This window comes from Apiospora kogelbergensis (assembly GCF_038363985.1).
Source record: "Apiospora kogelbergensis strain CBS 113332 chromosome Unknown utg000011l_segment0_segment0, whole genome shotgun sequence".
In the NCBI taxonomy this organism is placed as follows: Eukaryota; Fungi; Ascomycota; class Sordariomycetes; order Amphisphaeriales; family Apiosporaceae; genus Apiospora; species Apiospora kogelbergensis.
The window spans coordinates 103,833-115,830 of record NW_027117428.1 but is presented as its reverse complement, the minus strand read 5'-3'; the positions used below and the strand labels follow the sequence as shown (position 1 = coordinate 115,830).

The following is an 11,998-nucleotide window of genomic DNA, read 5'->3' as shown; positions in this document are numbered from 1 at the left end:
TGCCTTAGCGCTGGACATGCATGTCCGGCTTCTTGAGCACACCAAAATTCTAGTGTACCTACGTGGTGGCGATAAACAAAGATACCTAAGAACTATGCACTACGTACGATACGTACCACATTATTGACCAAGGGAACTGGCATGTCGCCTTGGTAAGCAGCGGCTCCCACATATTCCCCACATATAGGTCCCGCGAACAAATCCGGTCAATCTGATATTCCTCCTCTGTCAACAGGCATCACACATCGCTGGACTACACTTTCCAAATGATAGTGGTTTCCATGACTTGGTTATGAAGACTAACCTCACCAGCTGCTCTCGTGCCAATGCTTTTCTGTGGCTAATGTGGCTCTATCTCGAATCCGATTTTACAGAGGAGGGATGTGATGAGAACCCATTTGGTGTCGGCGTAGTGTACGACGAGGATTTGTCAGTCCAAGGGGTGCCTAAATTGATCCCTATGTTAACCGAGGAGGAAGACAAGGAAAATGTCGATCCTCAAATAGAAATCGACTTTGGCCGCGAGAAACAAGCCCACCGAGCCAATATAATTACCGCCGACGCTCAATATGCTCAAGATCACCAACCAAGAGAGCGTGCTGCAGCGCGAGGCAAACCAATTGGCGAGGGCGGGCCTTCTGACGCGATACTGTTGCGCATCAGACCTTCCAACCACGAGACCCACCTTGATAGACTGATATCGAATCCGCCGCCCAGGGCACTAGCTCGTCCAGTAGATACCGGTGCCAGTACACGAGGAGCAGGATCCCTCAATCATGTGCATGATGCATACTCTCCCGCCACGCCTGAGCCTGCAGTACTCGATGGCGTAGTGCCACGTAAGCCGCAGCCGCTTACTACTCACCAGCTTGCCGTAGAGCACAGCCGAAACCAACGTGTTGAGTACATCTTAGATCGAGGATTACGAAAGGCCCACCGCAAAGTTCGTAAACTGCGGCGGCAGGAGGGAGCCATCATTCGCGTAATACACCGCCTCGATACCATGGCGGATCCCTTTGTCGACAGCGATGAGGAGGAAGCTATGGAGAAATCAGTACCATACCGCGGTTGGGGACTCGGTGGGATTTGTCAGTTGACATCGGAAGCTGACGATTACGGCGAGGAGACTATGTCTTACGCCTCGGCTTTCCGACGCTTAGGTCGGCGCCTTTCGCGCTGGAAAGCCCCTGCATGCTCCAACCGCGGTGTGGTGCGACATTTCAGAACGCACCACGCGCGTGATGGTGACACACCGGGCGCGAACAGAGAATATTCTGAGAGAAGCGAGCGAGCCGAGTTCAGCGACAAAGAAAAGTCTCGTACGAATGGCACGGTTAATGGTGAGGCCACTATGGAAGACGTGGACGACCTTGAAGGCATGGATAAGGGGCTTCTTGGCCTTGCTCACGCGGGGTAGTCATCCTAACCCCAGAAGCCAATGACAAGACGAATCCCCTTTTGATTCTTAAGTACCTCAAGCAGGTTGAGCGACCCGTATCCAGTGTTCCTGTAGCTGCAACAGACTGCATAGTCAATGGAGTGGTCACTCCGTTGCTAGCCGTACTGCGGTATCATATCGACGGGCTGTCAACGACTGTGCGGAAATGCAATGAGAAGATCGAAAAGGCCAATGTGCAGTAGGAAGTAGAGGATAGTAACAGAGTGGAATGATGAGTGAAGTACTACATGGACGTCGTACAACAACGTTAGAACCATGACAAAAGAGGCTTTGTTCGTAGTCTCCAATTATACATTTTTTTGACGTATTCGCAATGGAACCATAATTATCCAGTAATATATGGTACTGTCTTTTTTCTGCTTAAGCTCGAAGAGTCTCACAGGCTGTTCCCATGGGAACAACAGGGCTGCAGGATTGGGGTTACAATGCGCGCATGCTACTATTTCATAACATGGGAGGATAACCAGATGCGTTTCGGCTGCCTGTCGTGGACGTGGCCAGAGCAGCCTAACCACAGAGCCACAGAAGCATTTCGGCAGGTTACTAGGGACTACCTTCACCTGATGCAAAATGGCTCTTTCCCCATTTTGTCCAATGCTGCTCCCTGCGGTAGTACCGGCGCTTGCCGTGGCACAACGACCGACAGTGGCACAGAAGCAGGAGGAACACATTACAGTCACTAGCGAAACCTACGTCCTCTTTCCACCTGGTGTTTTTAATGAGCTGAGGAAGAGCCAGGCCCGATGCATAGACTGTCCATGTGCCTATCTACACCATATCAGATATCATATCTTATTGCCCACCATGCAGTGCACCATGAATCTCTAGTCCATTGAGCATGGAACACCCAGACTACATAAGCAATAACCAGTAGATATGTATATCTCAGATATCCCCTCCACATCTATTCTCTGAAATATATACTAAATCACCGTAGCGCACAAGTCCGCATGGGTATAACGCAATCCTTTATGGCACGCCGTTCACAGAACACAACAATACCCACGAGGAGACATAGCCCGTTATTCTCCCAAGATACTAGCTCAACTATGTCGGAGACGCAGGAAACCGATCTCCGGCTTCCCGAGGAATGGGAGGCGCAGGAAATCCTGGACGAGAAAGTCATTGGCGAGAAGTCGTACTACTTGATCAGCTGGAAACCCACTCTCGTGCCTGAAACGGAAGTAAGCACAACGCTGCTTCAAACATGGCGGGACGAGATGGACAATTTGGTTCTTCCCAACCGTGATTCTGTCTTGGAAAGCCATGTGGTGTTGCAACGGTGTGATCAGTGGCTGGGTACCATCATCGGGGAAGAAGTGGTGGACGGTGCGACTCACTATAGGGTCCAATGGGAGCCGACCTTCGAACCTGATAGCAATCTGGTGGAGATGGCGGAGCTGCTCCAGGAGTGGAGGCTGAAGTTTCGAACGCGGAGTGGACGATTGTACACGGAAAGGAGCAGAGTGGGGACCCGCAGGAAGTCCTGTCGTGGTCGAAGCCCAAAGCGACGGAACGAGAACAGCACCCTGGAGTAGACGTCTTCCGCGACAGAGCGGACTCTGGGGACAGTGATGCTGCGGACTCTATGAAGCAGTCGCTTGACATGTCGTCTTTGCCGCCCGACAGCAGCGTCAAGAGGCTAGCCCAGGCTTGTATAGCTGTGCCGCGTGTCAACGTCATTTAATAACTTGCACAAGAGTGCTAGACATACCAGCCCAGATCTGAACAACAAAGTACCAAATGCTATTTCCCTGCTCCCACACTAAATAAACATGGCTCGTCCCAAGCCACAGTCTGCCATAGCCTCGACCAAGCTGGCTTCATAAGGAGCCAGTCGAGATCGGCACCAGATTAATGGGCATGGAGGACTCTAAAGTGGCAGTCCTCGGCACAAAGTGCTGTCTGAACATCGAGCCTACAGTCAGGCAAGTAGTCGTCAGGTCGTACGTGGCGCATGTTATTGATGTGATCTGCAGGATTAGCCCAGTCCTCTAAACATCAGCTACATACATACCAGAAGCTCTTCAGTCGTACCCCTGGCCCGAGTAGCCTAGCATGTTGGCGCCAAAGGCGAGAACTCGAAGCACGTTGTGGGCAGCTATATACGACCGGCGCTGCGACATATCCTGGGCTACCCGAAGCCACTCCCAGACTAGCCAAAGTCGAAATAAAGTCGTCGCTATTCGACGCAGAGTCCCACTCCAGGATACTAAGAACACTTCAGAGACAACACCAACTGCGAAGCACAAGCAGGCTCCCAGGGAAATGCAAGCGAGAGGCAGAGGTGCGAATGGCCGTTGTCCGGGGCTCCATGTCCCTCCTGCGAGGAGAGACTTTTGCTTGTTAGGAAGCCATAACTAGAATATTTCGGGACAAAACCTACCTCCCGGAGCATACTCCATAGTGAGAGTGTCATCAACAAGTAACGAAAGCAGGAAGCATATCCTTGCCAGGATAGGGCCAAAAGGGCCGTCGACGCGGATGTTCCAACAATTGTTATGAAAATAAAGCAGGCCATGAATGTATACCGGTAACGTACATTGAGCGGCGTCGGTGTAGAGACCTCATCCCGTGAAGTATTCTGAACAGCATAGCAGTTCCAGAGTGTAGTCAGGACTTCGATGAATAGCGCTCCGCTGGCGATGGCAAGTCTAGAATTGTTTGGCTCCATGAGATGCTGGTATCAGTACTACAGAGAAGGGACGGTAACGAGCGAGCGTGATATAGGTAAAGGTTAGAACGCTGTACGATGCAGGCCAGAAACATGGGGCTACATGGTCTTTATATCTATCAGTAGCCATCGAAACATCATTGGGTCTTCTCGCCCCGTATTATTGACCACTCAATGAATTCGCCGACACCCAGCAGCGTCATCCCAGTGAGCAGGACACTCAGTAATTATAGTCTGAATGAAATATCTTTGTACAACCAACATCCTCGACTGCTCGCAAGGATAGCTGACTGTTAGCGATCCGATTATCAGGCGTTGAAAGTGGCTGCAATCGAACCCCTTGATCAGGCTGTTGGCCACGACTTGGTCTTTAGGATCTGCTAGGCCAAGGTTCATAAAGCCGGCTATATTTCCATGTTTCCTTTTGCTGCCTCGTTTGTTTGAAGGCTTCGGTCTCTTGTTAGACGTATCCTAATGGCCATGCTCACTCAGTGATGTTTCTCGCAGTCCTGCATAGAACATATCATGACGGGCTTACTTCGCAAGGGGTTTTACTGATCCTACGACACCGCGGATTTCCTGTACATGCTATACTCCGGACAGCTGCCGCCAATGATTGTAAGAGATCGCAGCATGTCATACGAACCTGGCGACTGACATCTCACAGCATCCCTTCTTCCACAAATCAAAGTTCTCTGCTTACTTGTAGGGCGTTGTTCGCACGGCTGCGCGTGAAGCGCTGGTGAGGTTGGAGTGTATTTGGTACCGTTGGTGACAGTTCTGTCGCCGTCGACAACAGGGCTGTCACCATCGACGACTATTCTCCTGAGGACGATTCTTCGTCCAATATTTGTACTGTAAGTACCGCCTTCATTGCAATATGCAGCTACAGTCGTCTGGTACATAACTAAAGCAGAAATATACGTAGAATATCAACGTGACCGTGGATAGTGGAGGGCGTGAGAGGCCCCGTTGCCCTTGCCTCACAAGCACTGGCGCCAATGGTCTTATAATGAGCACAATAGCGACGAGTGCTTCGTATGTATATCTCAAGCATTTAGGCCATGAAAACGATTGCTAACTGAATTATGTTAGAACAGACAGATGTAAGAGGCACTTACAAGGTATTCGCTCGAGGCCTTCGTTATTACTTCATAATATATCAATCGTTTCTTAAGGGGGAAGATAGTATTGATCCACAAGGCTGAAACGGATGGCATAAAAGGAGGCAGTGCTGAGACTTAACTATTTTATCGTGGAAAGTGCCTTTTTTCTATTTCTCCCATCGAATGCTCATACTCTTTGGTTTCCATGCTCTGGTAATAGGCCTCTACGGCGCGTTCAATAAGATTCTCCTTCTGATATATCCTTGCCTTTTGCGCGCCCTTGCGGCATAAGCAAATGGGTTCCTAAGCCTCCAAGTGCGACCATTCTGGAACGGCCTTTAGCTTTTGCCACATGTAATGCTCAAGCTTGTTGGCGCTTTTAGTGTAAGGTGTGGTCCCGATGTTGTATTTACGGCAGTTGTCAAAGATGAGCTGGGCATCCTCGATGAAGGCCTCCGGCGTCTCGTGCAAGTTGGTTGGCTTGAGGGCTGAAATCTTGATGACATGATGAGCTCGAGTTGGGTGAAAGTTGCCAGGGCAGCTGCTGATCTGGTTCCAGGACCCATGTTGGCGTTGGTAACTTCTTCTCTTTGGCGAGGATAAGTTCTTGCACAGCAGGAAGATGGGCAGTTGGCCCTAATGGCGCGGGGTCGCGAACGCCTCTTGCAACACAGAATTGACAGTCACCTCAACTAGTATTCTTAGTAGCAATTGTTGTCATGTTGCCATGACCAATTCGGGAGCTTGTCCCCGCTCCTGTTGTGCTCGCTTCCGTGTGTGTCGGATTTTGACTCATATCGTCGGTCGTCAGGCGTGCGCTGTGCATGTCGGCGGCGCGTTTCCGAAGAATCGGCCTTTACTCGGCTGCTCAGTTATGATGGACAAGAAGTAAGCCATAGCATGTGTCGCTATTTCGAGTCTACTTGCAATTGAACTAGTGGCCCGCCCCATGTAGCACGGACGCTTTCTCCTGTGGCTGACGAGACCAGCCACCCCCTTTTCCCACTTCTTCCACCTCCCTCCAATGTTCATATGCTTTTGGCTGAGTTGAATAATAGCTTCCATGCAGCGGTCGCAAAAAATTGATTTGTCTGTTTGTTGTTGTTTTTTTTTTTCGTATCGGGGAGCGAACGCAGCTCAGACAACCGAGGCCGCGAAGAAAGAGACGACTTGACTGTCCGGAATTTCCCCCCGACCCTTCCTCTTGGAGCTGCACCTGCCCCTCATCTAAACAACGGAACATGCACCTGGTTGGGATCGAGCAAAACGGAAAGCGGATACAATTCCATCGAAATGGATGTATGCTGCAATCATTACAGCCACATGGAAAATCTGGTGACTTGCGCCGCAGATGTCGAAAAGCCGAGGTGCCCATCTCTCAGGAATCCTAGCCGCGTAGATGGCAGCGCCCACGAGATTTGACGTCGCCATCCAGCCCATCCAAACCAACGACATGCGCGATTTTTGCACAGCCCAGCCGTAAACCAGAAGTCCGTGCACGACGAAAATAATAGAGCTCAGTCCAAAGCCAGCGTAGAAACAAGCCCGCCAGCTGCGGAACTTTGGCGAAGCAAAGTGCGGATCAAGCGTAAGAATAGCACAAGTCAGCGCGGTACCACTGGTAGAGGACCAATAAAGCAAGCGCAGACTTTCGTTACAGAAGAATCCATAGCAGATAGTTGGGATTCCAGCTCCCCACATCAATATGAGAATCCCTAGATAGTCGAGCTTATTGCAGAACGACGTTAGGGGATGGCTGTGGTTCCATAGGATATGGCAGGTTGCAGAAAAGAGAAAACAAACCGCCACTCCCAGACAGTACGTCGACACAACGACCAAGTCGACTACCTGCCTATTGGACTGGAATTTGTAAACGACTTGGCGAAAATATACAGACAGCGCAATGAAAACGGCTGCACCGATAAGGTGCGAATAAGCGTTGACTGTCTGGTTATGGAGGTAGAAGAGGCTTGTGAGTGACCTCCAAACAGAGCCGGAAGTGGGCCTGTAGCCCGATAGAATGTATTCGTTGTCTTGTTGCCACGAAGGAATCTTGTGGAAGAGCAGCAGCCGGGACGGCGTGTACCATGGCTGAGATCCCTCACTATTGCTGTGGGAGGGATCTCCGATGGGAGATACCGATTGCTCTGATCCGAGAGATCGGGATCGTGAGCGTGAGGGTATGGGCGGTGATACATTGAATCTATAAGCTACAGTAAAGAAACGATAGAGAAGTCGTACAGCCGGCGTTGGGAGCCTTTGTCCGCTGTACATATACCCCGATCTACCTCATTGGCAAGAATCCTAGATTGAAATCCGGACGCTGAACCTGGATTTTACAGTAATTATAACATATCTTTCGTTATTGGTCACTAGCGTAGAGCCGGTTCGCGAGCCGCGTCATTTTAGAACAAACTGCCCAATCCTCCTAAACTGCGCAAGAACAACAGCAGCATTTGGGCAGAATTCCGTATTAGAGGCCATATACGGCACATCAGGAGCGGCGAATATCGGTCACTGTCGGTTATGGCGCCACATAGCCCCCGTACTGCATTTTCGTCGCCCTGCCGCGCGATGACGACGAAAATATCTTGTGGTAATAAACAGTGATCCATTGTCAGCTTCGTGTGGACTGGCGAGTGATAAAGGAAGATTGCCTGTAAAATTCAAGTGGGAAGATGTCCCAACAACACGGGACAGACTAGAAGAGACAGTGCTCTACTTATACTCGGCGGGTGCCTATGTGGATTAAACAACGAAGTCCTGCAGCGCAGGGGATGATGCAGGCCTCATACTCGAGCCAGATTAGTGTACGCATACCATGAGGCCTTTATTAAGGATGCAGGAGGCCGTCTAGCCTTGGTGAAAATATACAGCCGGGAAAGGGGCCTTGCCAATCACAGCCTCTCGCCCGAAGATAATATGATTGCGTCGTTGGACGAGACCTCAGCAGCAATACGACGGGATTCTAGCGCGATGTCAAAAGCCGAATGCCAAGTCCGAGAGCTCTTAGTGAATCAAATTTCTACAGAGACATTGGATTATTTCCGCTTTTTGGTCCCTTCCCAACTTCTGCTTGAAGCGGAGGACCACATCGTGTTCTATCTGAGAGACGGTAGCTTGGACCTGCTTATACATTGGCGGCCTGTAAGCAGGAGCGTTTAGTTCGGTGGCTTCGTAAGAGAATCTAAGTTTGAGAGGCTTGGTTCGATTGACCCAACGGTTCTAGAATGAAGATGGTCATGCTATGGCAACGTTGCCACTGATAGATTTAGGAGCCTTAGGCAGTGTCGGCAGGCTGCTATGTTACCTATCAAGAGACATGAGTCTCGCGTGGTCACACTCTCGAAGAGAACAGAAATGGGGATTAGACATACGGTACCGAGTTGACTTCCAAAATAGCTAGAGGATGATTGACAGGAAAGCGCGGCTGTCCGTCATGCCGGCCAGGCCTGGCTGAATTTACCAGAGTCGCCACGGCCGACTGCAGCAAGGCAAATACGATTTCCCACCTATCCATATGCTTCCAAGCACCAGGGCCAATCCATAAAGCATGCGTAAGCCTAACTAGCCGTCAAGATCTTCTTAAGTCTGGTCTAATATAAGTACGGCAGCCCGAAGCTCATCCGTATCTAGGTAAGTGTCCGTCTAGCGCTGTCTTTGTCGGGATGCCTCCTGCCTCAACTCAATCATCACTTTCGCAACAGTAGCCAGCTCCTCATGCACTTCCCCTTCGACAATGTCCCTTCCAAAATGTTGCATAACCTTATCAGTGTGCCACTTCTTAGTCTCTGCATTGATCAGCATGAACTTCTTCTCAGCCGTATCTTCGCTGCTCATTGCTTTCTTAACAAATTCAGAAACGCTGTCTCTATTCACGTCTTGCAACAGGCCGGATTTGACCGGCCAAGGGATATTTCTCCCCGTCATTTCCTATAAGTTTTGTTAGAGAGCACGTAAGACGGCGATAGGATAAACGAACCTGGCCTGGATGTATGGATTTGATATCAGCCCAACGCATGCGGTATCTACTCAAGGCTTCTGTCCATTCGGCAGCTGATTTCTGCTCCCTTTCCACTTGGGCGAGACGAAGTCTCTCACGAGCGCTCTCCCGCGCTTTCCGTATTTCCTCCGCCACTTTTCGTCTTTCCTCCTCCGCCGCCCTTCGTTGCTCTTCCTCTTTTTGCACCTTCTCTCGAATATGTTGATTGTCAGGTGTGTAATTTCCTGGACACTTCCGTTCCGCCTTGTCTTCGGGCATCCATTTTCCGTTATTTGGCGTAGAATAACAGCTCCAATATTGTTTGGAGGTTTTATTTGTTTGGCCTTGGGACTGGCCTGCGCCTGTCTCCCCCAAGGCTAACTTCCATCGTCGTACCGTGTCATCTATTTGTCCCTGGTGTAGGTGACACAGCGTGTGAATAGCTGCCGACTTCAAGCTGCGCGACGATGCAGCGGCTGCTGGCTTGATGTTGGCGAGGGTGCAGAGGATGTCGAAACCGTGCTTGAAGGACCCCACGGAATTCATGCATCTAGGGTTTCCAGAAGATTTATTATAGCCTGTGCAACTGTGTACACTTTTCTTCGGATGCTTTAACTCCAGTATTGTATCGGGATCCCATATTCTGGATCGAGACTGGGGTCGGGGCTGATGCTGTAGTCGGGACTGATACCTCATAGTGGCGGTGGAAGAAATGAGAAAGCTGGAGAACTAACAGAGAAGAACAGCATGAAAGAGAGTATTTATAGTGCGCTGAGCTTCTTACTAATCTAAGGGACTACATTGCAGCATTTCTCGCTGCCTCGACAGACCCTCTGTCTGTCTACGACGTCATCCCCGACGAGGATGGCAGGACTGTCATTCCCAACAGTCCCATGAGGCAGGTGGGTCCGAGGCAGCTGCCTTGGCCGCCAAATTCGCAAGGTAAGCAAGTTTCTGTCTATTGACTACATAGTCTACTGGCCGTTGACGCTCATCATACAGCAGACACTCCAGGTTCCCAACCGACAGTGGAGCGGCAGCCCGCCCGCACAGAGCCTAGCTTTATGACGAACACCGCGCCGACCGCCGCGACGAATGCAGGAGCCCGGCCAGCACCCACAAGGTACGCCGACCACGGTGTGATGGGTGCGTCATTGCAGAGAGCTGCACGTTGGGACAGCTAGGTGACGGCTAGAAGGCCCTTGGCGCCGATTATGACGGCACAACTACGGCAATGCTCTCCCAGAATGGGGAAACGGTGCAAAGCTGTCGCAGGCAGGCCATCCAAGAGGATCTGTGCAGAATGGGGCGAGGCACGCGCCAGACTACTACAAGGACTATAGACTCAAGTTGCAGCGGGAGACCTTGGCAAAGAAGATGGTGGGAATGCTGGAGGACCTTCGGACGAGTCTCAGCGGCATGCAGTTCGGGTGAAGACGTGGCACATGTTAATGCGTCAAATATCACACGGCAACTCTGTGTATGCTTATGTTGAAGCATGTTTTCAGCTCTAGTTCGGTACAGTAACCAACAATCTAACGCTACTGTCATCCCTTCTGCGCTCCCGTGATCCCTTGGTCCTAGCCTCCACGGTGATCCTGGTGGGAAGAGATTGCACACGACGTACGGCCGGCGCACTTCCCATTCAACTCGGGGGAGTTGGGAACAGTAAGGGCTTGGTTCTGATTCAGCTAATAATTGAATCTAACAATGCAAGCAAAAGTCAGATTGTGGTTTAAATCTTAAACAATCTTAAAGCATTACTAATCTTCCTATCCTATCATTGTTTCTACGTAAAAGGTCGCAGTATCCTCATTTTAGTCAGGGTCCTTGGTATGTGTTGTGCGCTAGTCTAAATAACGGGAGGAAAGTGGGCGGTGTAAGCTTTACCATTCGCCGGTTTACGGTGAAACCATTTTCCAGTCTAGACAAATGGATGTGAACTAATTATCTGCCAATCCCATTTACCCCACCCTACCATCCTCACCATCCTCACCATCCTCACCATCCTCACCATCCTCACCATCCTCACCATCCTCACCATCCTCACCATCCTCACCATCCTCACCATCATGAACTCACCCTGGCTGGAATATAGCCCTTTCGATGCACTCGGTCTTGACCCGGCCATTTACGACCCACCAGCTATTCAAAAAGCGTTCCGAATCGCCGTACTGCATTGCCACCCCGATCGCCGTGGTGAACAAGTACCACACAATAGATGGCCTACCATTGACCATGTACGAGCTTCTAGGGATTTCCTTCTGTCCACCAGAGGATGCGAAAGCTTTTACCAGGATTATCCAAGATCATTTTTCCCTGCCGATTGCAATGCAGGCGATCCCATAGCCTACAGCATTGTTGACAAGACCGGATTCGTCACATGTCCCTACTGCTACATGGTCACTAAAACCACATCAGAGGCCGATCATCTGAACAATTCGCACCACTTGCGAAATTGCACTCTTTGCGAATCTTATATACCTATTAGTGGTATTGGTGAACATCACCAAGCTGAGCATATCTGCCAAATATGTTGGGGGAGGTTGTGAGTATGGCTGAACATACGATCGATGTGCATACCTGTGGACATTGCAACTCCGTGCAGCGATCAGCCATCGACGCTGCTCTACTCTTACAACACCATGTTGAGCGGCACCGCCGGGAAAAGAAGATCACCACCGTGATCTTCCTCGACATACTGGGCGCATTCGACTTGGTCCAACCGGAAAAGCTGATCCAGATCCTCCAGAAGCTCCATCTACCCGACGAGCTGA

General features: G+C 50.5%; 1 protein-coding gene across 1 annotated transcript; it reads left to right on the top strand.

The window, feature by feature from the left end:
• Positions 1 to 292: 292 nt before the first annotated feature.
• Positions 293 to 1,417, top strand: PG998_014335 (INO80 chromatin remodeling complex Ies1-like protein; the record flags this gene model as incomplete). Its single annotated transcript, XM_066881151.1, has 1 exon — positions 293 to 1,417. The coding sequence occupies one exon, from the start codon at positions 293 to 295 to the stop codon at positions 1,415 to 1,417; it is 1,125 nt and encodes a 374-aa protein (XP_066723682.1).
• Between the last annotated feature and the right edge of the window lie 10,581 nt (positions 1,418 to 11,998).